The sequence below is a fragment of the Notamacropus eugenii genome, chromosome 5, assembly GCF_028372415.1.
Source record: "Notamacropus eugenii isolate mMacEug1 chromosome 5, mMacEug1.pri_v2, whole genome shotgun sequence".
Lineage (NCBI taxonomy): Eukaryota > Metazoa > Chordata > Mammalia > Diprotodontia > Macropodidae > Notamacropus > Notamacropus eugenii.
This window is the reverse complement of record NC_092876.1, coordinates 208,530,850-208,558,827: the sequence shown is the minus strand read 5'-3', so window position 1 is coordinate 208,558,827 and position 27,978 is coordinate 208,530,850. Positions and strand designations below refer to the sequence as shown.

The 27,978-nt window shown below is 35.0% G+C and overlaps 1 protein-coding gene across 1 annotated transcript; it reads right to left on the bottom strand.

Moving 5' to 3' along the window:
* Positions 1-799: 799 nt before the first annotated feature.
* TNFAIP6 (TNF alpha induced protein 6) lies at positions 800-23,514 on the bottom strand. The gene is made up of 6 exons (XM_072611931.1): positions 23,336-23,514; positions 16,067-16,204; positions 12,957-13,118; positions 8,236-8,464; positions 6,605-6,645; positions 800-2,395 (listed from the first exon to the last, which is right to left on the bottom strand). The coding sequence occupies exons 1-6, from the start codon at positions 23,427-23,429 to the stop codon at positions 2,226-2,228; spliced, it is 834 nt and encodes a 277-aa protein (XP_072468032.1). The 5' UTR covers positions 23,430-23,514; the 3' UTR covers positions 800-2,225.
* Between the last annotated feature and the right edge of the window lie 4,464 nt (positions 23,515-27,978).

Here is a 27,978-nt window from a genome sequence, read left to right as displayed (position 1 = left end):
AAAGTTCTGAAAGTGGACTAGCCTTTGAAGATTCCCAAAGGAGACTAGTAAACCCACTCCTCTCTGTCCCTCACAGGGCCTTTATTTCTGCTAATAAGGAGAGAGTCCCATACCAGTGGGACATATAAACATATAAAGATGTTTAAGAAAAATGTTTATAGCTTTAAAAATCATCTCAGTTTGTATATTTGAAAAAATCAGCAAACAGAAATAAGGCACAAGGATTCATAAGACAAAATAAGAAAAGAAGATCATTTAATGACTAGAGGTGATGAAGACACTGTCTTGGATTGTCCTCTCCAAAAAAAAATTTAAACTTTATTACTCTCCCAGATACTCACTTTCAGTGGAATAGAAAAAAGGCAATTCACAATTATTAAGAAGTATTAAGTACAAGTCACTGAAGATATGGCACAAATCCTGCTCTTAAGGATCTTACAGCCTAATGAAGAAGAGGGAGTGGGGAGGTGGATAATGTACACAAATGACAATGTTCTTAAAGAGAGGGAGATAAGTGCAAAGGAGAGCTCCAGGCAGAGTGCTATGGGAGGAGAGGTGGGGGTTGTTGTTCAAGAGAGCGTCAGGGAGGAAATGGTACCTGAGTTTGGATTTGAATGGAGGAAGAAATAAGCCAGTTAATAGATTTGTCAGTGACTTATCAACTATTAAGAAATAATTTTTTAAAAAAACACACTTTAAATCTGATATTAAGTGTAAGTAATATCTCTGTGCTAAATTAATCACGTAATTGCATGATATAACTATTGAAATACAACATATTAAACAATTCAATGAAAGCTCAATTCTAAAAATATTTATTAAGCACCTATTATGTACTAAGAGTACAAATTTTAAAATGAGAGTCTCAGCCCTTAAGACAATTACATTCCTTTAGGGGGAAAACATATACACAGATAAATACAAACAAGATATATACAAAATAAATACAAAGCAACGGGAGTTAGGCAATAACAACTGAAAAAATCACAAAAGGCTTCTTGAAGAAAGTGGCACATAAACTGAACCCTGAAGGGAGGTATGAGGTCCAAGAAGTGAGGAGGGAGAACATCTCATAATTAAATGCTTATACTACTTACTTACAGTGCCCAGCACATAGACTTTAATGAATATTTATTGACAGTAGTGTTCCTTAGGGTGCTAGAAAAAGTTTTATAATTTGATTAAAAATTAGAATTTATCAGTAACTTTTTAAAAAATAATAATGATCTTGATGACCAGAAATGTAAACATAATATTAGTCTCAAGGGTCTAAAAACACTCTGTAGAAGATTTCTGTTCCTTTTCCTCTACTCTCTTCCCTCCTGCCCCACATTTATAACAATAGGGACTTTGGTCCATTTACCCGGTAAATAAGAAGGAATAGTAAAGGAAGGGAAGTGGACATTTTTGCCTTAGTGATATCATAATCAAATTTCAAATTGAAGCTCTCCTACTAAGGCAACATTTTTTATAAAGGTACACACAAATCCACAGTATATGCAAATGGAAATTTTATGGAAATATACTTAGTAATGTGCTAACACTTTCATATACCTGGATGTAGCTGGTAGGAAAATCCTGTTTGATGTCCATCTCCTACTGATGATACTTTACTTTTCTATAGTCCTTTTTATTTTTAAAAATATATTCACATTTATGTATATATGAATATCCATATTCACATACATTATCTCATTTGATAATTAAACTTCTTTGACATCAGTTAAGATTCCTAAGACTACAAGGTATGAGAACTTTGAAGTTGTAAAATCACATTGCAATTAAAAAAAAAAGAGCTCTAAATCAGAATCTAAGGGGGCAGATACAGAGTAAATGAGAAAATTACAAAGTGTTGGGTCTAAGTAACATGAAACACTAATCATGATAGCTCACATTTATATGTAGACGTGAGGGGAAGAGAAACAGGAAGAAAAGTTAATGGGTATTAAGTATTAAGTGTCACTCAGGAAATTTCTTGATTTCATTGGGTTCAGAAAGGTAAAGTTATCTTCTCTTAAATGCTTCTCATTTTCATTTTGTTAGTTGGATTTTAATCTTCATCCACTGTTTACTATTCAGCAAAGTAGTGCAAAGGTTAACATTAACAAGGTGTTTGACCCTTGTCCCTCTGAATGACTGCAGTGATTTTAAAATTAAGATACAAAGAGAGTTGTTAAAAAAATGTAATCACCAACTAGTATCATCTTTGATGATCCTGCGTTGTTTTACAAATGACTGAATCTTCCAGCTAAAATGTTTTTATTTCCATGAGAACTTGTGCTGGCATTTTTTCCTTCACCAGTTTTGGATGCGGGATCCACTGCAACATATTTGAGTTGAAAACCTCCTGCTGTCACTGAAGCATCAGATAAAAACTTCAAGGTCATGACATTTCCTATGGCAAAAAAATCACAAAATTACTTCCTCATTTGTTGAAAATTCCTCAGCTTCAATATTTATTTGAGAATATCAAGAATATTAAGAAGTGAGGTTTAACTTCCTTATCAGTGAAGTTTTCTTAAGTTGTAGAGGCTAAGTCTACCTTATTAAGAGATAAGGAAATTCTCTCCAATGAGATCTTATTCTCCTATAAGTACTATTTGTATGTAGCTTTTGTCCTACTGAGTTAAAATAAATACCACAGGATTTAACTCTAGAAGTAACATTGGAAGGACCAGGGCACAAGACCTGAGCAGTCGTTCTTCCAATCAGTGCTAGGTTGCTGCTGTCTCCACCAAGGGTCAATAAATGCAGAGTGCCCCAAAAGTCTTAGTGCAATTTTCACTTTTAATTGTTTGGTCTTCTTGACCTGGGGGCATCAGTTTTGTTTTGTTATTAATATTTGTAATCCATATTACCTGGCATGGTGCCTTGCACATGGTAGACACAATTTTGTTTAATTGAGGCCTCTAAATTGTAGATAATTCCAGCTGTCATAGAATATTGGAGTTGGAAGGGACCTTAGAGACCAACTAATACTGCAATAAGAATTCCCTCTATAATTTAGGGCAGGGCCTGTAATAGAGTGCAGGGCCTGGAGTCAGGAAGCCTCATCTTCCTGAGTTCAAATCTGGCCTCAGATACTTATAGCTGTATGACCCTGGACAAGTCACGTAACTGAGTTTGCCTCAGTTTCTTCATCTGTAAAATGAGCTGGAGAAGGAAATGACAAACATTCCAGTATCTTTGCCAAGAAAACCCTAAATGGGGTCATGAAGAGTCGGAAACGGGTGAATAACAACAACTATAATTTTCCAGACAAGTTTTCAAGGCCAGACCTAAAGATGACAGCCCTACTTGTAAGGTTGTTTGTTCATTTTCCTTAGACTAGGCTGAAGTTCCTCTTGCAGAGGCTTCCATGCATTTGTTCCAAATGTTGCCCTCTGTATCTAAGCAGAATAAATCTAATTCCTCTTTAATAAGACAAACTTTCACATACTTATTAGAATATCACCTAAGTCTTCTTTTGTCTTTGCTATTAAATACTTCCCAGTTCTCTGAAATGATTCTCATATGGCATGTTTTCTGCTCTCCTCAGTCATCTATACCAATATGGTTAGGTATTTCATTTTAATTTATAGACTGCCCTTACATATGCCATAGTGCCTTGAACAAATACTACGATATTTCAAGGATCTCTGTGACTAGTCCCTCCTTTGATGCTATATGCAAGCCTTTTATAACTCAGTAAATGGTCATTAAGAGTTGATGTGGTGATGGGCCTTTCTAGTCTTAGTTGAGTTAGCCCTAGTTTTGTCAATTGAATTGAACATATAGGAGCCTGTGTTCTGTTCTTCCACTTGTGTAGCCTTTGAGGACTAAGGATCACCTTCACATCCAGCTTTGTATAAGTAGATGCCAAATAAACAGTTATTTTTTTTTCTAAATTCAGAGCTACTCGAAAACCAAACCAAACCAAAAACTCATTCTTAGTCGATTTTCTGGCACACCTTAGAGAGTCAAGAAGGGTTGGGAGAAGTGTCCAGAACCTTAGGGGTTGGTCCTAAGGTAGATTTGGTAGTAACTACTAGGGTGGATATCTTTCACAGTCTCAACTCCAATCACAGAACCATGTCCTAAAATATGATATTTACCACACTAAGATGAAACAAATGTAATGAGGATTTGGAGAATGACCAGGCTACCTAAGAAGGTGTTTCCTATGTGGAAGACACTAGGGAACTAATTTAGAGTGTCAATAGTCAATCATCAAGGAGAACTGGAAGCCTGGAGCACGCTTGGACATTCTGTGCTAGCCTGCCTTGTGGTTGGGAGTAGACTTTTTACATGGGCTGTGTAGATGGAGTTGTGGGTCTTTAAAATCCACATTACTCAGCAGATGTGGAGGCTTTTGCTGCATTTGTGTATGAAAGTGAAAGGTCTTACTCAGAGCTAGTAAGAACGTGAGGTAAGGGGGAAGGATTTGCCTGCTTCCCTCCCTTTCTCTCTCCTCTCTGCTTAGGGCATGTATCCCAGAAAAAAATGGGCCTAGTTTTTTGGCTTTTTTGTTTATTCCTTTCAGTTCTGGGTGCTGGATGTATAATCTCCAATCTCCAATTTAGCCTAGAAGTATGAGCCATGGAAATCCAGGAATTCAGACGGAGTGTTACAACCAGCCCAGAGGGAACACTCTGAGGAACAAGGGTCCTGGACACCAGCCCAGCAAAAGCCTTCACTGATGCTGGCCTTGAATGTGTGTGCGTGCGTGTGTGTGTGTGTGTGTGCACTTTGCACATGTGCTGTGTACTTTGAATGTAAACTAGTGCTATTTAGGAACTGAGCTAAGCTATGAGCCAAATCACCACCCCACACCTGCATCCTATTCCCCAAGATAGTGAAGGTGGCCTAAAGGGGATTATGCTGCTCATGCGTTGGGTTAAATGTTACTATTTTTGTGCTTGCTATATTTTTGAAGTAAATATCCCTTTGTAAAAGCTAATCCTATGTTTAGGAGTTTAAATAGCACTAGGGTACTAGCTAGTCATTGGGTCCCTGAGCTTGGGAAGAGGAGTAACAGCTTATAGGACCTGGAGCTAATGTTAGAGATGAGAGACAGCTCCAAATTACTTCAGTGTCTGAGAACACTGAAAGGAAAATGCAACAGGTCTGGTCCCAAGAGAGGGGGTCATGGCAATTGTATGACAGGTAAGCTTTCCTCTGGGTCTAAATTGGGCCTTTCCCATTTGCAAGTGCCCTGGAGAGATTCTCTACCTGAAACTTTAAATATCTTTAAAACATAAAGATGTGAGTGATCATGTTATTTAGGTTGACACAGTATTGGAAACCAAAGAATGAAACGTGCATTTTTCACCTCTCAAGTTTCTTCTCCTGATGTCTTTTTCAATCTGGAAGTCTCATTTTGTTTTCTATAAAATTCTTCCCCCACCCGTTTATTCATGCTAATATTTATTCCTCTTTGCAGCTAAAATTTTATTTTTTCCATGTTTTTTATCATCATGAAATAAAATATTCTTGAGGCTTTATATTTTCTTTTGAACTTGCATTTAGCCTCTCAGTGACCCTGTTTTTGCATTTATAATCAGAATAGGCCCATAAAACTGAATATAACAGGCCACATTTTTTGTTTTTATTTACATAATGCTCACACCATTCTGTAAGCCTTCTGGAGCTGATGCTTAGAAACTTTTTCTATCTTTCCTCTTCCCATCTCCCCTAACAAAACATGCTTTCTAAAGGACCTAATAACCTTATTCCTAAAAAGAAAAAAAAAAAGTTTAGGTCACTGAGAAAGTTTAAGCATTATATTTCCCAAAGAGATTTGCAGCAGATAAATCAAGTATAGAACTGCAAGCTTTGTTAGTCTGGTTGGGGGATATTTTTGGGTTAGAGGGTTCTTTAAGGACCTTTTTATCTTGTAGTAACAACAAGACTTCAAGTCTATCTCTTTGTGACTTTTAACAAGTCAATTTGCCACCCAGGGCCTCAGTTTCTATATCTGTAAAATGGTCCTTGTTGTTACTAAATCTTAGAATGCTGAGAATGAAAAGAGATAAGAGATTTGTAAGAACTTAAATGCAAGGTATTAATATTAAAGCAAAGGGGGAAGTTCATTACAACCTAGTTCAAGTTCAACCTATTTCATCTTGTGAAATGCGGCAGTATAAAGAGTATCACACTGTGGAGAAGAGTTTGGGTTCAAGTTATAACATTTATATAGCATAGAAAGTGATCATCCTGTAAGATTGGTAGCACAAATAAAATTATAACACCCATTTCACAGATGAAGATATTAAGTCTCCAGGGTTATGATTTGCCCAAAGGGACCTGACAATATGAAACAAAACCAATGTTACAATCCAGGCTTTCAAATTTTTGGTTCCATGCTTTTACCATTATTCTCTGCTCCATATAAACCTGTTGCTGTCACTTCATTTTACCTAGATCTCAGTGTCTTCATTTGTAAAATAAGGGGGTTGAACTAGAAGGTTGCTAAGATTCCTTCTCGTTCTAAAATTTTGTGAGTCAAATTTGTGAGTCATTTTTCTGAGAAATTGTGTCTCATCCTCAATGACCCAAACTGAACTCAAAGAGGTACATTTAGTACATTCAAAAATATATTTTTGTCCCAATAATTTGCAATTACCTGTACTAATAATATCTTCTGGTAGCTCATCTCCACAGTATCTGGAAGAAAAAAAAGAAAAGAAATGATTCATGAATTATTACATAGTCCAGTTTACTACTAATAAAAATTCCTGATTGTCACAATCAATGACTCATTTTTCTTTCAATTGAAGTAATTATTTTTCAGGGTGTACCTTCAGAAGATTAAATAATTAGGCTTAAAAGTGAGAGGAAGGACAAGAAATGAGAGGGTAGCCTTTCAGTGACCCATCTGTGAAAAAGGACACAAGCAATAGAAAAATTTTGGCATTTCTTAATTTCTGTTTTTGTAATTGTTTAAGTCGTGGTCATTTAAAATCCTTTAGAAAAGGCAAATGCAGGTTCTTCTTTACTCCATACCATAAGCTGCCTTTGTAAGAAATGGTGTTAGTTACATAAAAGTGAGGATATCACTCCCTTTTCTGAAAATATTTTTTGCCATCTACAACTATAAGATGACTTTTGAATGGCAAAAGTGTCAAAGGCCACACTCAAAGATTTCCCGATCAAAAAATGAAAAGAATTTCTTGGAACCATATAAAAAGCAAGAATTATATAAACTTCTAAAGAATTAATTAATTTAGACAAAACAAGTTACATAATGTAGTTTAAATAACAGAATAAGCTTTTGAAAATTACCACATGAATAGTATCTTAGATGTTTTTAGTAGATATCTGACACTGGTTTAAAAGGACTAAAAGGGCTTTTTTGTGGCCTTGAGGATAAGGGACTCAGTTTTTTAAAAATCCCATTCCTCTTTGATATACTTCTTCATGTCTTCTTAAAAATTATTCCAAAGACCCATTTTCCTACCCAATAACAGTTTTGCACCAGTTTTCAAAAATACCCCCTTCCTCACTCCCCCAAAACTATGGTTCCCCTCATTTCTTCTTCTTGAGTAGACATTCTATTTTAAAAGAATTTTGGATTATTTGACATTGGGTAAAATTTCCTTCCATTTCTATGGAAAATTAGCATGGAGATTTTGGAATTTGCCATACTTTAAAGAAGGTAGGTATGGAGAAGGATTAATGTACCAAAAATATGAACTTCTATGACATTTGGTGAAGATGATCCCTGTAAGCTTCAGAACAATAGAATTTTATTGCTGCGTTCTTTTGAGAAATGAAGGAGAAAAAATTGTTGTTCTTATGCATAAAGACACCTTTAAAGAGAGATAGGAAATACTTTTTTTTAATAGCAGGGCAACCTTAATTACTTAATTGAGACTCAGTGATACTTCAGGATTATTTAAACAAGATGGACAGGAGGAGAGATGGTGACCTCGAAACTGTAAGGGATTTCCCATCACACATTTTCCTTAACCTTAAATCCATTACTAGAAGGTTAGTACTTGAATTTTTTTTAAATTGACTGTAACACTAATTTTTAACAACAAAGAACAACCACAAAATGAGGCTACCAATTATTACATACTATAGTAGCAAGCCAAGATTTTTCATGCCAAAGAATCCTTTGTCAAAACAGGATGTTGAGTCAAAGAATATCTCAGCAAATGGATATAGGAAATTAATACTGCAGAAATGCAGAGCCAAAAATGACAAACTGTTACCTCTCAATTTAATTAGACACATAAAAATCATTTTTACCTTCCTACGAAGCCATGAATATCATCATAGCTGTCATATATTTCTAAGTAGTCAGCAAGGCAAGCTATGTCATCTTCAACATTGAAGTTCAGAAAACTCAAATGAATACGTTGACCATATTTTAAACGAATATGCCAGTAGCAGATTTGGTTATCTTCATACTCCCTTGGGTATCCTGGAGATTTAATGATTCTTTTTGGGTCTGTGAAGACCCCTCCACACTCTTTTGCTGAAAGGGAAAATAAGTGTCATTAGGTAATAAATATCACTCCATGTCTCGAATGAAATTTCCTTCTTGGTTTCCCTACATTAATCTAGTGCAATGCATCCCTTAACAAGAATCCCCTCTGCATCATATATGAAAAGGTTATTCAGCTTTTGCTTAAAGACTTTTTTACCACCTGCCTTCAAGTCTTTCATCCTTCCCTGGAACAGACGTGATGACTTATCACAAAATAAATGCCTACATTGTCACGGAGAACAAATTTTCTGGCATTAAAAATATGTGAATTAGCAAAAAGTCTTATTAAAAAACCATCTCTCTTGTCTGGGTCCCTACTCTGTGTCTGATGTAGGATTACATGACTCCTAAAGATTCAGAGTCTTTAATAAAAATATATTAAAATAGTCCTCAGTATAAGCAGCTCTCAAAGTGCTTTTAAAAAATTTCAGGAGAAATAGATAAAAAAATTATATAATAATAATGTAAAAAATAGAAAAAGAAATAGATAAAAAAAATTTCAGGAGAAATAGATAAAAACCTCTGACAAGGAAAAAACAGTTGGTAAGTAGCAGTCATATGATAGTAAATGCTTAACAACTGGCTCTTAGGAAAAACAAGTACAACACACTTTTAAATTTAATCTACATTATAAATATATTCCTCACCATTTTCTTAATTTTAGACAATCAACAAAACAGTTAAATCCTGATTTGTAGTTTTCAACCAATTTTAGAGCATGCTGAAAACCATTGTACCCTAGCAAGATTTCCTAAGGTCTCAGCACATCTCTACCAACATCCTACAAATGCTTTTATACTCTTCTTGCCCAAAGGCCTCACTGAGTTCCAGATCAATTTACCTGGGACCAAGGTTAGCTCAAACCACGCCAAATTTATAGGACAACTTTCTTGATGACAACAATCTTTGATGATGTGGGAGCATGAGAGATTTAATTCATGCCTCTGGATTCCACCAGTCTCCTGGTCTATAACACCTCTATGTTTTGCATCCTTAGGAACTTGCCCACTCTGCTTACCTTCTAGTCTTATAGCTCCTTCATAGAAATTATAATTCATAAAAAGTGATTACCAAACACTGCTATGTTACATGTTCTTTAATTTCTTGTATTCATAGGTCTCTCTTCAATACCATTCCAAATTAAGCAAATTAAGATGCATTCTATGTTAAAAAATTAATCTTACAACATAACAAATATAATTGTGTGTATTTTGTCCATTTTCCCCCAGAGAACTAATAACTTTTTAAACATTACAAACATCACCTCTAGTTTCAATATATACATATTGTAATACTCAGCCTATGATTTGAGATACTCAGTCCTCATTATAATGGATCCATTACTGGACATGACCAATGTGGGAATTTGCTTTGTTTGACTATGCATATTTATTACAAGGATTTTGTTTTTTTATTTTTTTCTAGTGGAGGGAGGCATTGAAAGGAGAGAACAAATACTTATTAACTGAAAAAAAATTAAACTAGTTGCCTTCTAATCTTGCTCAAAATCTGTAAGTCTGCTTTTGATCACTTAATTCCATTTTTATCGCCTACTTTCAACAAAAATGAACTTGGTAAAAATAAATTCTGATTAATAACCCATATTCAGTTTTTTATATGATACCTTAAAAAGTAGTTTTTTCATTCAAATTCTCCATGATTGACTTGGTGCCATTTCAGATGTATGCTAGTTACATTCTGTCCCCATACTCCCTCAGGCTAGCCACTTCCTTTGTAATTAAGTAATCCACTAAAACCAAGTGTAATCTAAGTACTGAAATTATGTAAGAATTATAATCCAAAAATTCTAAGCCATTTCCAAGAACTTGCAACTTTTGAAAACATTTTGTTGTTCAGTTGTTTCAGTCATGTCTGTCTCTTCATGACCCCATTTAGGATTTTCTTGGAAGAGGTACTGGAGCGGTTTGCCATTTCCTTCTCTGGCTCTTTTTACAGATGAAGAATTGAGGCAAATAGGGTTAAATGACTTGCCTGGGGTTATACAGCTAGTAAGTGTCTGAGGCTGGATTTGAATTTATGAAAATGAGTCTTACTTCAGACTCCTACACTTCAGGCCTAGTACTCTACCCAATGCACTGCTTAGCTGCCCTTTGAAAATATGACTTTTTGCTAAACTCTTGCCCAAATATTTTTTGGAATAGTATGTTTTTGTCATTGTTGGTAGATGAAAAGAACATATAGCTATTGCCTGTATTTTTCATTTAGTCCTAGCCCAAGTACTACCACAGATAGAATTTTTCCAGAGCACTTTTCTCTAGATTCTTCCTTAGTTCTCATAAATTACAACATGCTTATCTGTACAGGTTGTATTTCTGTGCTCCCCTTCTTCATACACAATCTCCGAGTGAGAAGTTACGTCATATTGAATCATTTCTATTTGTATATACTCAACACATAGTGGCAACTTGACAAATGGTTGTTGGATTAATTGAAGTATGACTATGTCTGTAGGAGAGTTTTGAGACATATTGTCTGCAGATGATTTCCTCAAAATAAATTGCTGTAAATCAAGGTAAAATTAATTTTTTAAGGAAGTTCCTTTTGAAATGGCAAATCAAAATGATGTCGAGGACTTGGCTGGTTTGTACCCAAATCATCGTAGTTCAGGCATTATTTGTTCAGTCTTTTAAAGTTGAAATGAGTACATGAAGTTCACCAGGACATTTCTTGACATTTGCTTTAATGTCTAATTCTATCCTAAGAGGTATGGGCAGATTTGCAGTAGGAAGAGACTTACTATTTGTTGATAATTAAGGAATGGGGTAAGTAAGGGACATATCATCCACCAAAGGCCTGCTCTAGTACTTTTTCGTGGTATGGAGATATAAGGCAATACTGGGTTATTGTATTGAATGTCAGTAGATTGAGCCCTGGCTCTTACCAAGCTAGAAATACTCTGAGAAAGGGTCAACCAATATATTCTGAGACTGTCATCAAAGGACCAGGCTAGATGAGTTTTAAGATTATCACCAGGATTTATCCCTTACATAATGATTATTTTTTTGGCCACAGAAACTCATAAAGACCATCAACTATGATGTGGATCAGAGATGTAGTTGCAAGGGCACTGAGGGCATCTTACCAGGCATCTATGGTCAAATGTAATACAATGTATCCCATTACTCAAATGTTTTCTGATTTGGCAGAAATTTGAAACATGTTCTCTTCAATTGGTTACCCAAATTAAGGTACTACAAATCAACACACAAAGAATTATGGCACTTGTGAACTATTCAAAATAAGTAACCAAAGTGCTGTTTTTAAAACACAAAGATGAAATTAAAAATGAGATGGAATATTATTGTTCTGTAAGAAAGAACAAATGGAAACAGTTCAGAGAAACCTGTATGTACTGGGACAGACTGAAGAGAGCAGAACTAGAACAATTTGTATGACTATAATATGGTATAAACAACTTGGTTTTATTTTGTTTCATTTTTCAGTGGACAAAAATCTATTTTCTTGCCTTCCTGCCTCCCTTTTCCTATTGTAAAAAAAAGGCTTATAACAAATATGTATGGTTAGACAAAATGAATTCCCACATTGGCCATACTGAAAAAAATACGTAAGACAAACAACTTTGAAATACGATTCAATCAGTCAATCAATCACAATCCCAAAGGACAACAAGGAAGCCTACAATCAATCCTGACAGAGAAGTGATGGATTCAAGATGCAGAAATAGACATATTTTTGGGCATGTCCATCTCATTCTTGTGTGTCCCAGTAATTGTCAGTGTAATTATTTTCCTGATTACTGCTTTGTTATTTGCCTCAATAAATGTTTGTTTTCTATGTATGATTGTCTTTCATGTTTAGCATTTGGTGTTAGGGAAGGTAAAATGGGGAAAATTAAGCTAATTATATTTCCTTCCCATTTTAGGAAGGGACTACTTCCTACCTATAGCAATCAGGAAAAGTGACTTTATATCCTGAACTCCTCCAAAGCACTGTACCCCTAAAGTACAAATATGGCATATGTGATAATTAGCCATGATTCTAGCTCCAATAACCCACTTGAAGGTAGGAGAGTAAAGGAGTGATTACCTAATCACAGCTGTCTTCTCCTCTTCACAAAGGTAGAAAATCCAATCTCTTTTAGAGATAAAATGATAATAGATAAAAATTTTAATGTTTGCAACACATTATCTCATAAAGACTCCAGAATGTAAGTGCCATGATTAGCTCCTTTTTACAGAGAGAAATTGCAGAGAAAATTGAAGCTGCAAGATGCTGCTTTGCTCAGGGTCACAGAACTAATGAGGCAGGATTTGAACTCAGATCTTTACTACAGTTCCAGAACTGTATCAGCTAATACACCTAGCTGTCTCCTGCAGAATGAAGCATTCTAGGTCGTATTTATCTAAGTAAATTCCTGCCACACTGTGCTCTTCAGGTCCCTATGGCTCACTGTAAACTACTATACACAAAAGGTATGAAATAATATTCTTTTACAAACCATTAGGGTTGTAGCAGTAAGCATCCCATCTTTCACTTCTGTTGAGTCGGACTCCATAATCAATAATGCCAGTTTTTCCAAATCCACAGTTGGGCCCTGGCTTCACAATGGGATAACCAACTCTACCTTTGGCCATCCATCCTGCAGCACACACATGGAATCCTGGAAGACAAAACGTTGTATTGCATAGCCTCAGTTGGTAAATTATATTATAGATTAGCTAGCTAAAAACAAGACATAACAAAAGCTGTGAATGCATTCAATTTCATGACAGTTTCTCCATTACCCAAATGCATTTTGTGACAGAGTACTTTTTTAGGGAGTGGTATCAGTGAAGCAGTTTTCTCTCTGATATGTAAAATATTATCACTTATCTTTTACAAGAAAATGGTTGTTTTTACTCATTATAAAATCAGACACAGATGGATCATAAATTTCAATACTATAAGCCTGTAAAGAATGCAAGTTGAGGCATGGCATTTTCCATGGAAGTGTCCATCCTCCTCCTCCCCTCCTCAATCCTAATCAACAGTAACATGATCTTAACTACAAATAGACATGAATGTAGGTTACCATTCTAGTCTCCTAGCTGATATTTTCTAGTCTAGGCCATGATTTTGATGCCAAGATTAGTAGTAGATATTTTGCCAAGTTATACATAAAGAAAAGCAATACCTCATCAAACAATCAACCAATAAACATTTATCAAGCACCTCCTGTACGTCAGGCACTGTGCTAAGTGCTAAGGATATAAAAAGATAGCCCTTGACTCAAGGAACAAAATCTAAAATATATAATCAGCCCTGTTTTCCATGACCTACTTAGGACAGTCTGCTTTAGAGATATACAACCTATCCTGAAATTCAATTCAACAGATATTTCTTACTTTACTACAGGGGATGAAGCATATGGCCTCAGCAGTGGTACAAACTACTTCACTGCATCGTATTTCTTAAAAGAGGCTCAGTTTGAAAGTGCGGAACAAAGCAGTGAAAGTCACTCACCTATAGGACTAAAGTAAGAACATCCCTTAGAAATTATCTAAGCAAATCCCTTCATTTTACAGATGAGGACACTGAGGGTCAGAGGTGATAAATGATTTTCCCAATGTTATATAGGATGCTACAAAACTACAAGGATTTTACCTAAGTTTGGACCTAACTCTAAAGCATAAGTTATTTCCAGGCATTCTCTCTTTCAACAAAGGAAGTCTTTCAATTGTCTAAATGAAATGAATATTATCCTCCCATCCTAAGAGAGCAGATAGGTTATCAGCAGCTTGATGACAGAGCTGCAAAAATGACACTATTTATAGTATCCAAAAGTTGGAAACAAATTACATTCCCAGCAATCAGGAAATATCTGAACAAATTGTGGTTTATCAGTATGGTGGGATATTTTGTGCTCTAGGGAATGATGGATGTGAAAAATTCAGAGAAATAGGAGAAGACTTGTATGAAGTGATGAATGCAGTTTGAGTCCACTCTTTCCAAAGATCAAGGTGGTATAGGGGAGAGTGCCATGCCAGGTGTTGGGAGGAAATGCTTTGTGACATCTATTCTTGTTATGTATCTTTGCAAGAAATAATCTCTGTAAAAGCTAAATGATGTTAAGTGCTCAAAATAAAAACTGGAATAATATTTATTGGTGGCTAACAGTGGGGAAAACATTTTAGAATGGGGGTTCAAGTGGGTAACGTTTGAGGAAGATACCTCCCATTGTCCCTCATGTGTACCGTAGAACCTCAAGACTGATATGTAGTCAGCTTAGCACTAAGTACCTGACTTACTAGTGTGTGTGTGTGTGTGTGTGTGTGTGTCTGTGTGTCTGTGTCTGTGGCTGTGTGTCTGTGTGTCTGTGTGTGTATTGGGAGAGTAAGACTAGAAGTGATACATTTGGTTTTGTTGAATTTCTTCCCTTTTTAAATTTGTGTTAATGGCTTGGTGGGTTAGCAGATCTACCACTATATATAATGTGTGTGTGTGTGTGTGTGTGTGTATTATATATATGTGTATGTGTGTGTGTATTTGCAAATTAATGTGATGTGACAATAAAATACATTAATAGAAATAAGATTCAATTTAAAATAAACAATTCTCTGCTCCCCTCCAAATAACAGAGCTGCCAGACTGCTGCATGGCATCACCAACCCTATTTCCACCCCCTTAAAACCAGTATCATTGCTTTCTCCATATCATTGGTATATGACATGCAGGTAACCAATTCAGTAAATCGATACTGCTCTATTTGTGCTACCTTAATTATTTCTCCAAATGTAATGGCGTGTTGTGTTAACTGTTGCCATAGGCTTTGGGGAAAAAAAAAACATAGCCCAAAGATAAAATGGATGAAGAACACTTAACTATATAATTCTAACTCCCTCTAGATGTAACACACTCAATAAACTTGAACTAAGATTTGTTTGCTTTATAATAGGCAAAAAATATACTTGGAGAGATTAATAATATTGAGAAGGAAAGATATTTCAAGAGCTAGTCAGGACCTGAATCTTAGGGTAAAATCCAAAAGATACAATAAATAAGCCAGGGGCTTATATTTTCTTCTCTTCCTGGCACCTTTTGCTTCACAAAGACACTCTCCTTCATATCCACGTACTACCTTCGCTTGCGTCCTAGACGCAGAGGAAATTGGCTAAACAGTAAATAGTTTAAGCTTGTGTCCAGATAGATATGAATGAAGAAAACTGTGATATTTCTATATCTCTTCTAGCTCTAAGGGTGAGCTTGCATAAGGCTTCTCTAGGTGAGGTTTGAAAATAACTTTCTTACTTATTGCTGTTCAGCAGAAACTTTTAGAGGGATACATGAGACAATTCAGCTTGAAATGAATATGTACATTCTATGGAGAATGGAATTTTCTGCCATTGAAAATATGATATTACCCTGGGCAGCTGCCTATCTTACCTATACCTGGGCCCAATTTTGCTTTAACATTCGATGAGACTTTAGACATCAGAGAAACTTTGAAGGGGACTGTTGAGAGAATGGAAGGGGGAGACTTACTATTGAGGGCAGGGTAGGATAGAATTTTTATTTTTCCCAAGGAAGCAAGCTTCCTAAAATCCCACATCTGCTAGGGAAATCCCATACCTATTTTTCTGGCCGCCTCCAGTTGTTTATAGGTAGCAAGGTGCCCTCCTTCATATTCACATACTGCCTTTGCTTCTGCATAAGTAAGCTGATATTTGCCAGCGCGGGCTTCTCTGTGATAGACTCCTGCTGCTTGTTCTGTGAAATGATAAAATTTCAAAAAAATTGGTATAATAGATTACATCTGAAGGAAGGACTGATTATATTGCCCTTGGGGTACTGGACCTCAAGGAAGAGTGTGACCATCTCATAGAGACTACGTTATCACTGGTACAGGCATATTGTATCACAAGGACTGTTGGAGGGGAGAAAAGAGCAGAAAGTCACATTGAAAGGATCATGGAAGTTCCTGGCATTGGAATAAGGGCAATAGAAGTAGCTTAATCTGCTAACTGGCTAAGTGAAATTAAAAGAGAGAAAACCTCCAACTACAGCCTGGATGGTGGAAAGTGGCAGGGGCTGTGGGCAGAAATTCAGATTCTATATTGCTGAATCTTCTCCAGCTCAGTTCAGTTCAGTTATGACGGTGACTTTGCCCTGCCCTGCCCAGAGAAGAGTCTTCTAGGATTGTTTCCCAACAATTTCTGTAGGGATCAGATCCCAGAAATGTGTGCTGAGATTGATTTCCTGTTCTTCAACTAATTTAGTCCCAATTAAACACTTTATGCCTATTACTTGATTGGTCTGACAGTACAAATTGAGTTAAGATGACTTTAGAAATTCCTGGCTGCGCTGGGATTTTTTGCATGAACCAAAGAAAGTATTCTTTAATATCCAGTATGTCTCATATGCAATGCAGTTGTTTATGTGGATTCAGGGCCATGTGGAAAATGGACTATATCATTATCATTCAGTCTTGTAGTTCACTGGAAATTTTATGTCTAATGTTACATTACATCAGCTATTTTAACTGCCAATTTGTTTTCCAGAACTGTTCACTTTGGGCAGTTAACTTTTCTTTGTTAGAAAGTTTTGGGAAAAAATATGAATGAGGGGAATTTTAGGGAAAGAGACAAGTTTAAAAATGAATATTTTTCTCTGAACTATCAATCCAAAAGTTAAAAAAAATAGTGATTTTTTTTATCATGTGTAACTCATAGTAACACACTAATAGTGTACATAAATGTGTTTTAGATAAAAAGTAAGAATGAGTTGATGCAACATTTTATGAATTAGAAACTCATATTTACATGCTAGTATAGTGGTAGCTGATGTTGAAAACGATCCTCTGATATCATAAGATATAATTTGAATTATCAAAGAAATAGTAAAGTATGTTCAGTATAGATTTACTGTTAAGCATAATTTCTTTTGTATTAATTCTTTTAAAATGTTTAAGCCATGCATGACACGTATATTTGGCAACAGAGACCTTTCTGTTCATTGTAAATAGAATGGTCATACAAAAAAGTCTGGAGGAATCACGGGTGAATTTTTTGGTCAGATTCAGAACTTTTGAAAATCAGGTTTCCTTTCTATATCTAAGGTCGTGTCAGTTCAATGAAAAGTGCTAACTAGAAAAAGTATTTGATGTAGGTTATGCTGAAATTATTATAACAATAGAATGATATTGAATATATAGCTAATGTGATTACATAGAAATTAATTGCCAGGTTTCCTGAAAAAAAAAAGTTTAACTTAAAAGCAATCTTTTCAGTGACCTTTTGGGGGAGAGAACACAGGCTGAATTTACTTTTTGAAAGAATGAAGATACTATTTCCATGTGAAACTCAATAGGTGCTTAATAAATGCTTATTGACTTGACGTTCTCAAATACTGAGGTAACAATCACTAGCATTGGTCTTATCTGTGAATAAGAAAGAAAATATGTGAAATCACCAAATGTAAATTTAGCACCAGTAAACGTGACAATGGTAGATGCTGTAAAGAAATAATTTTTAACGATTATGGGCAATTAATGTGGGTTTTAACCATACTGTTCTATCATAGTGATTCTAACTGTTGGACAAGAAATGTGAGATGCACAAATTTAGAGACATCTCCACTCCAAATGTTCATATGGATTATTGGTGCCTGACCTGTGATAGAGCCTTCTTGGCTCACATTGGTCTGTTCAGTGTCTGATTAGTCACATTGTACCTTGTGCCCAACATAGTGATGTCATTTTGGTCCCTTTGAGAGTGAAAGACAACAACCAACCAGCTGTTGGACTGATCCTTCTCAGGAACCTTTACTGGATTAGCATACACTTCCTTTCCTGCATATGTGGTTGTGCCATAGAATTCTGTCTTAGACTTTCTTCTCCTCTATATGCTTTGTCTTGGTGAGCTCATCAGCAACCATGGATTCAATCATCATCTCTATGTAGATAACTCCTAAACCTATATACTCAAGCATTCTTTCATTCTCCCAGCAACAGTTTAGAATATCTGACTATCTGCTAGGCATATACCATAGGCTTCTCAAACTCAATCTGTCTAAAACTAAGTCTGTGGAATTAGTACAACTATAGATTTCAAATACCTTTCAATAAATGGAAAAGTAGTAACTTTCTTTACTTATGAAACATGGAGAGGGAAATAAACAGAAAAAGAATATAATGAAGGCAGAAGAAAGTAATGAAAATTGATCCATCCTGTTGACTTACTTGGAAAAATATCAGACATTTGATGAGAATGACTAACAGTGCCTGAGAGTTCAATAAACAAACTAAAAACTGGGCAAAGCCTTAAAGAAATCCAAAAGAAACAAATATCGCATTGAAACAAAAAATGTATTCCTTTATATATTAAGAGATAAGGAAAGCATAAGATGAGAGGCAATGAGAGATACGGAAAAGAGTGGTGAATCCAGAATCAGTGATCCTGGGTTTGAATTCTGGCTTTATTTTTCACTTGAGTAATCTTGGGCAAATCTTTTAGCTTCCCTGAGTCTTAGATTCCCCTTCTATAAATTACTTTCATGGCCACTTTCTCCAGTACTCAATGTACCTTCTTTCATGCTCCCAGACCTCCTGGGCCAGGAAGGAGTGTAGGTATGCTATTTGCTCCTCACTACCACTTCCAGAACCCTACCATCATCATTCAGACAACACAATCCTGGTTTAGTCTCACCATCCACCTTTTTTCTGCTTTTGTCGTCTGCTAGTATAATTAGAAGTTGTGCTGACTGGATTCACTACAATCTGATTTCATATAATTTCAACTGATCGCTTATTACTGCGCACCCATCTTTTTTACTTTGCCTGATTGACTCTCTCATAGTCCTGATTGCTTCTGTTCCAAAAGTTTTCTTCTCTCCTCAATCTACTTATGCCGATCCTTCCTATCTGCCATCTCAGGTGAAGAATAAGTCTCATACTTCCCTAATATTGTGGTCATAGGACCAATCTTCCTCTCCTTGGCAATTCCACACTTCAAATTGCTACAGCAGTATCCCTCATCTTCTCTTCAATTCCCTACTGTCAGAAAGAGTTGACCCTCCCTTGTTAATGCTTATCTCTCTACTTGTGCCCTTGATCTCATTACCTCCTTTCCACTTCTAGGAGCTTGATCCTACCATGATCTCTTCTCCCCAATTTTAAAGTCCTTATCCACTATCTCCTTTCCTTCTACCTACAAACATGTCTAAATATCACCCCCTAATTCTTCAAAAACCTTCATTTAATCCTATCACCCCCTCAGGCTATCATCTTATATTTCTCCTCCCCTTTCCAGTCAAACTTTTTTTTAAAATCTAAACTACTTTTCTCCACTGCTTTCTCAACCCCTCCTAACTGGATTTTATCTTCCCCATTAACCTGAAATTGCAGTCTCAAAGGTCATCAATGATTTTTTTCTTGCTAAATCTAATCTCAATATTCATTCTTCTTGACTGTGCTGCATTGTTTACCATTGCCACCCACCCTTATTTTCTGGATATTATCTGCTCCCTGGGTTTTAACCATATTGTTCTAGCCTAGTTCTCCTAACTGTTGGACTAATCCTTCTTAGAAGCCTTTACAGAATTTAATATCCACTTCTTCCCTTGTGTTTGTGGGTGTGCCCCAGAATTCTGTCCTGGACTTTCTTCATCTCTCTCTCTCTCTATGCAGTTCTCATGGATTCAACTATCATCTCTATGTAGATAATTCCCAAAACTATATATCTAACCATTCTTTCGCTCTCCCAACACCAGTCCAAAATGTTTGACTGCCTGTCAACATATGCACCTGGATTTCTCATAGGCATCTCAAACTCAATCCATCTAAAATTGAACTCCTTCTTTTACTTCCTAAGCCACCCTCTTCTCCAGATTTTCTGAATTCTGTTGAATGGCGGCACCATTCTTCTGGCCCTCTCTCTATGCAGCTCTCATGGAGTCAATGTCAGTAAAACTATTAACCCAGAGTCCATGAATTTGAAATATACTGTAGTTTAAAGATTTCCTCAAATAGAGGGTTTGACAAGCAAATGAATGGTTCATACAAAATTATGAGGTATGTTTAACCAATTTATGTGTTTTACTCGCAAATACTTCTGCTAATTATAGATTAGATTTGTCCATTGAGGAGGCATCCTGCAGAACTTAGAACTGTTAGCAGTTAGGATTACTGTAGGTACTCAACTTCTTAATCTTTTTATTTAAGCTTTATAGAATTTTCATACATCGAGACTTCAGGCAGTCCTAATTAGCCTAATATTTTACCAAATAGCAATATTACATATGTAAAATAATAACCAGCATTTTATATAGCACTTTAGGATTTGTAAAGTGCTTTGTAAATATTTTCTTATTGGATCTTCATGGAAACCCTGGGAGGTAGGTGTTATTATTCTACTCATTTTACAGATGAGGAAACCAAGGCAGGTTAAATGACCTGCCCAGGGTAACAGTTAGTAACTGACTGAGGCAGTACTTGGACTCAGGTCTCCCTGATTCCAGGTCTATCATTCTATTCACTGTGTTATCTAGCTGCATATAATTGTTATCATCATTATCATTAATATATGTGTGTGTGTGTGTGTATATGTATATATTTATAAAAGTTAAATAGGGTTTCTACAGAAGGAAATAAATGGATCACCTCTGCCTCTAGACTCTCCCTATCTTAGAAAGAAAGATCAGAGAATTGCACCACTATTAGTGGTTTTAGTTTTGTCTCAAATACCAAATGACAGTTGTTTGACTTTGGGCAAGTCACTTAACCTCTGTGGTCCCCAGTTATATCATTTGTAAAATATAGGTTGAATTAGATTAAATGATTGCTGAGGTTTCTCCCACTTCTAATTTTGTTTCTAGTACAGAACTACTCCATTAGATGATTGAAATGAATTCTGTTTTCTGTTTGCATAATGGTGAAATCTTTTTTTTTCCCCTTAAGTTTTCAGGCCATTATGCCTAAGAAGGTATACTAATTATATTAGTCTAAACCAGGGGTCAGCAAACTATGGCTCATGGGTCAAATCTAGCTGGCTGTTTGTATAACCTACAAACTAAGAATGGTTTTTACATTTTAAAATAAAGTTTTGTTGTTTTTATTGATTGATTAGACTCTAATCAATCCTAAACAATTTGTACTAGGTTTACTCATTAATAATTGGCATTAGATTTAAGCGATAATTAAATATAACAAGCCAAAAATTGTGTGGGCATTTTAATGCCATACTGGCAAAGAATTAGTGTTTATTCTTCTTCCTGTTGTACATAACTATTGCCATCTACCCATATGAAGTTTTTGTAAAGCACAAAATTGACATTATCCCCCTTAAAACAATCTGTGTTCTAGAGCACAAGAATTACGCTGGAGTGATAATGCTGCAAAGTTAGTCTCTCCTGTGTTGGTAACTGTCAACCACTCTGCTTCTGGCTGAAAATATTTCAGCAGGAGCCTTGATGATTATGCATTGTAACTATATATATATATATGTATATATATATATATATATATATATATACATATATACATTATATATATATACACATATATAGAGAGTGTGTGTATATATACATATATACGTATACACACACACACACACACATATATATAGATATATACACACACATATACATGTTTTCTGCCTTCCTGGCAATAAATGTCACTCCAACTCCATCAAAAGAATAACATTTGTTCAGTGAGAAAATGGTTCATAGGAGCAGAATAAAAATAAAGAGAAGGTAAGACTCTCTATTATAAGTCAGGCTTCTTAATGAAATCCTCATTGAGGCTCTTATTACAAGCATGATACATGCTGAAAAGGAAAAATGATCTGGACCCAGCTTAGCTAGTGTAAAACTAAGATCCAGGCAGATCTTCTTATATTTCATGACCATTGTTATTTCTACATTTTCAGCACTGTTCTTTACAGTTTCCTTTCTGCACTTCAAAAAAAAATCTTTCCATTATGACGGAGACATAAAATAATAAAAATTTATTTGCATTTTGAGAATTACAGAGAATATTATCTAAAACTTAATACTTGAAGTGGTTGGAAAATTTGAGATATTTTCTTTGTTCTGTCATTTTGTTGGGTTTTTTTTTTTTGGTGGGGAAAGGACTTTTTGTTAACATTTGGTATCATACCACATTTAGCTTTTACATGTATTTTGCTAAACCACATTCCTTTTTTTATGAGATAAAATCTCATCTAAAGTTCTACCAAGAGGGAAAGAAAGGAATGACACAGAATATTGTCAGAAAGATATCCTTTTCTTTGTTTTCATATACCACATGTAAATTTTGCTAAAACTCAATAAAAACCGAGAAAACTATAAAGTTTATATATATATTATGACTATAGAAAATACCTTGAAGATTTTTGTTTATTATAGTTTGGAGTCCAAACTACATTTTCCATTTATATCAGAAGCAAGGTCAGATACAGAGGAAAATTCAGGCAATGTGAAAACAAAAGATATTGCTTCAAATTAGTTTTTAAAAATACCAGATAATAATTCTTCTCACCTCCTCCAACCTTTTCTAGGATCTTCTCCTGAAAATATAACATACATACTCATATGGAGAAGAAATAATCAAATCATTTATGTTAAATGTGTTCAAAAGTCAATTATTTTCTTCTCTAGGAAACTGATCTCTTTAAAACCACTTCTAAACTTTAACGGAGGGGAATAAAGCCTTAACAATGTTTCACTGACATAGTAATTTCAGAATATAAATCTCATTGAGATCTTTTTTATAATATTTTCTTCATGCAACATTCACCTATAAATGAATTGGGGGAGAGCTTGCTGGTTTGGCACACTTCTCTACAGTTTGAAAAAATAAGACTTTGTTTTGCTAACAAAAAGCATATGAATGAAGTTTCTTACCAAGCCAAATGGAGTTATGAAAGATTCCATCCTTGAATCCCCAGCCCTGAGCCTCATCCCACAGCAAAACAAAGAAATAAATTAAGGCGATCATATCTTCAGTTGTAGAAAATGGGTAACAGTCTTTTGGGAGCTACTCAGGCAGGGTAGACTCTTCAAGCAGCTGCTGAAATTTGACTGGAACATCTGGTTTCCAGATCTTTTAAATAGTTTTTTCAGCTGTGAGGTCAGCAAGTATGCTCCAATTGCATTCGCAGCTGCATCGTAACACAATTAAGACAGTGTCTGAATCTATTAGTCTGACTCATTTGCGTTGGAGTACAAAACTGAGAGTATAGAGTAATTGTCTAAATTCTAAAACTGATAGGAAAATTCTTGCCAATCCAGATATCCTTTTGTTCCTGGAGCTGACAAATATTTTATAATTATTGAGAAGTTTATTTCACTTGGTGAAATATAGTAAATATTTTTTTTGTGTGTTAAGATTCAGTGCTGGTAACAAACTTTTAAAAGTAAAGCCCCAATATTATTTTCAATGAATCAGTCTAGGTATTAGGACTGTAATTTATCTAGGCAGTTTCTTCAAAACTGGGATACCTTGTTAGTTTCTCTCATGTCAATGACATTTAGAGGTGTTCAAACCAAAATTATGCCAATTAGGCATACCCTAATTTCAAGCACTGCTCCAGTGATGGGATTGATGAGGGAATAATAATTTATTCATATAGTGCCTACTAATCAGGCACTGTGCTAAATACCTTTTACAATAGTATCTCATTTGATCCTCACAACAACCCTGGGTGATGGGTACTATTTTTATCTCCATTTTTACAGATGAGGAAACTGAGGAAAGAAATTAAATGAATTGCCCAGGGTCACACAGATAGGATATGAAGCTGAATTTGAACCTTTTTTTTTTCTGATTCCAGGACACTCTATCCACTATGCCACACCTTGCCTCTATGAAGCCTAAGGATGAGGGAAGGATAAGTTTATTTCATTCTTCAGTGAAGGTAGGGAGCAATCCAGTTGATAGCTAGAGTCTCCCTGCCTCGAATCTTTCCCTTCTCTGATCGATCTTTCACAAAGCTTCTCAAGGTGATATTCCTAAAGTAAAATTCTGATCATGTCACTTTCCTACTAAAGAAACTATAGTGGTTCCCTAGTACTTTGAGGATAAAACCTAACACTGGCCTCCCATTTGGCATTTGAAGCCCATCACAGTGTGAGCTCCTCTTTCCTTTTTAGGTTTTCAAAGTAGATGATTTGCTGCTCACCTCCAGAACATTTCACCACCTGCTTTTGTCTTCCAGAGCTGTCTGCCTGAAATGACCCCCTTTTCTCACTTCTGACTTTTAATATTTGTCTGAGATTCAGCTCAAATGCTACAAATGCTCAATCCTAAGTGCTTCTAAAGCATGCCCATCCTGATTACCCAAATCGTTAGTGCTTTTTCTGGCCCTGGAAAATTACTTTTGATTTACTTTGTATACATCTTGTATTTAGGTATTTATATACAATCTGTTCATCCTCCCATAACAAATGTAAACTCCTTGAGGTCAAGGACTATTTCACTTTGTTGTGTTATCCCCAATGCCTGGTGCATTGCAGGCAAGTAATACATGCCTATTGAATGAATTTTTTAATGAATGAATAGCTGATATTAGTCTTTTGGAGAGTGGTTTAGTTCAGGGCTTCACTTCTCTCCTGACCATTTTTCACCCACCAATTATAATGAAATCTATAGGGGAGCCCCAGAACTAAATCATTTTCTTAGAAGTAGCCTAGACTGGTGCCAATGAGAGAAATGACTATTTCTCTCTTGTAAATAACTAATTATTGTATTGAGACCATGGCTTTTTCCCCTTTTCTACATCCTCAACCAGAAACCAACCAGTGTGAGAAATCTCTCTCAAAAATTTACCCAGACTAATCAGATCTAATCAGACAATAGAAGAAATTCTAAGTTTAGGCTAATGGGGTGCATTCCTGCTCCTTCTATTTGCTCAGAAAAGTCTGGGAAAATGTGGATCTTCCCTTCTGTCAGACATTTGATATGGAAATTTATAAGTCTCTTTGGTCAAGATTTGGGTGATCCAATTCATGTACCCCATTGCAGTACTCATTTTCTCATTAATTGTTAACCAATCAGAGTTGATTGCCATCTTCAGGAATATCTAACTCTTCTAAGAGCATATAAACTGTGAGCCCACCACCATGAGGAGTCTTTGGTCTAATAGAGAGTTGGCCAAATGACTATTCTTTTATTAAAAAAACATGCTGACATTATTTTTAAAAAATGATTAAATTACCCAGAAATTGTGTCTCTTGAACTTTTTAAATGTCACACTATTTAAAGATTGGAACACTTTTCACATTTTTCTTAACCAGATTTCTTAGGCTTACACAAATCTAATCTCAAATTTTCCAGAACTATTATCACTTTGCTAATTCCCAATGATTGATAATCCTCACCATCTGTTTTATCCCCACTCATTCCTCCACTACTGAGTATTCCTGTATATAGCAACAAAAGTATGCTGACTAAGTCTACTATAAATTTTTAATATCAACCTCATTTGCAACGTTGTTGTTGTAACAATCATTCTTTTTACTCATGTCTTATTGACTCCTTCTCAGACTCATCATGGAAATTATTCCAAACTTTCTCCACTCTCTTAAAAAAAAGTCTTATTTCATTTTCTAATTCTTATCCAGAGTTGTCCTTAATGAAAAGATAGAGACCATCTGATCTGAATTCCCTCAATTCTTGTACTTTCATACCAAAATAACAACCTAAATTTAAAATACTACTTCAATGGGTTGTAAAAAAAAAGTTCTGTCTTCACCTGTCCTTTCCTTCTTTCCTTTAATCTTAGAGAATGATTTTTTTCTTATCAAAACTCCATACTATTTTCCTACTTAATTGGAATATCATTTTATTATTATCATTTTGCTCTGTCTAAAGTCAGTCCAAAGACAATTCTCTTTGACAGAGGAAACAGGAGCAAAAATTTAGAGACAAGATTGGGAAGATACTTGATATCTTTACAAATAAGGAAAATAGATTTGAAGTTAGAATGAAAAGATAAATTTTTAAAAATATAGATCATCCAGGAAAAATGAATAAATAAAAAATTCTGAGTAATATATTTCATGAAATCTCTCAAGAAAATGGCTTAGGAACATGGAAAATAAAGGATAAAGAATAGATTGATAGAATCCATAGAATGCTGGCAGAGAAAAACCCAAAATTTAACTCACTAGGAAATTTTTTTTGCTGATATTCAAAAAATTTCAAAATTAAACAACAAATTTGTCAGACATATAAATGTCCTATATACCAGGGGAAATCAGTCTGGTTTGTTTGCTTGTCATTTACAAGATAGCAAAGAACAAATTATAATATACCAAAAAAGCAAAAGAGATTAATTTGAACTCCAAAATAACATAGCCTATGAAACTGTGTTTATTTATTAAAGAAAGAGATGACCTTTCAGTAAAAGGGAGGAAGTTGAACCATTCTTTAAAAGGAAGTCAGAGAAGAGCATTTGATTTCTAGAACTTTTAAAAAAAGAAGAGTAAATTAAAACAATAAATAGGTAACAACTAACAAAAAAAAAGTAAGCAATGCAACTAATTCTTTTATGATTCTTTGGTAAGGTGTGGTTGTTGTCCTTCATCTTCGAAGAGGACCAAAATGCATTAAACATTCTTTTAGGATCATTGAAACAAGAAAGAGTAAATATGTGTGGGTAAACTTTAAGGAAAGCAAAAGAACTGGTAAGAGGAAAGGGGAAAGAAATGATTCAATATATTTTGTACTAGAGTTTATTTCTTCATCAGTAAATCAGTATTTTGGGGACAAGGAAAGAATAAAGTTTTTTGAATTGGGAAAGTGGAGAAAAATAACCAAGTGAATCATAGGAAATATTACTCCCTGGCCTAGGCATTGGAAATCAGGGAAAAAATTTTCAGAACAAATAGGAGTCTTTTCCAAAGTTGTGTAGGTTCCAAGTTTAACAACCATTGGACTATTGAGTTCAATCATTTGTGTTTCCTATTTATCTCTAAATTATACTGGCTTTTCTTTTTTTCCTAACCAGTATCAAATAGCTTTGCTTTTTGAAATGAACACTGCTATATATAACATAATTGGAGGCCTCAAAGTACCATTCTCCCTTCCTACTTTTTTCCCTCTTAATTTCTTTAAGATTCTAGATCATTTGTTCCTGCAAAATGAATTTTATTATTATTTTGTTTAGATCTTTAAAGGAGTTCCTAGATTGTCATAGCACTAAATTTTTAATTTAGGTAATATTTTGCTTATATTGGCATTTACCAGAAATAAACATATTGACATATACCAGAAATAAACATCACTACAATTAGTTACGTATTCTTTTATTTCTATAAAGAAAATTTTGCAATCTTATTTACATGACTTGAATGTGTCTTCTAGATTAACTCCCAGGTATTTTATGAAATTTGTGGAAATATTAATGACATCTTTCTTCCCATTACTTCTTTTATATCTTTGATATTGATGCATATAAATGTTGATTAGTTTTAGGGATATATTTTGTGTCCTTCTGTTTTATTGAAGCTTCTCTATACCTTGCAACATTCCTCATATATGCTTT

Excerpts from the sequence above, each read along its gene's own strand:
- TNFAIP6 (XM_072611931.1), bottom strand. The coding sequence starts at position 23,429 with ATGATCGCCTTAATTTATTTCTTTGTTTTGCTGTGGGATGAGGCTCAG. Across the intron at positions 13,119-16,066 it reads GGAGGCGGCCAGAAAAATAG|GATTCCATGTGTGTGCTGCA; the intron begins GTATGGGATTTC and ends TTTGTCTTCCAG. Across the intron at positions 6,646-8,235 it reads ATTCATGGCTTCGTAGGAAG|ATACTGTGGAGATGAGCTAC; the intron begins GTAAAAATGATT and ends TTTTTCTTCCAG.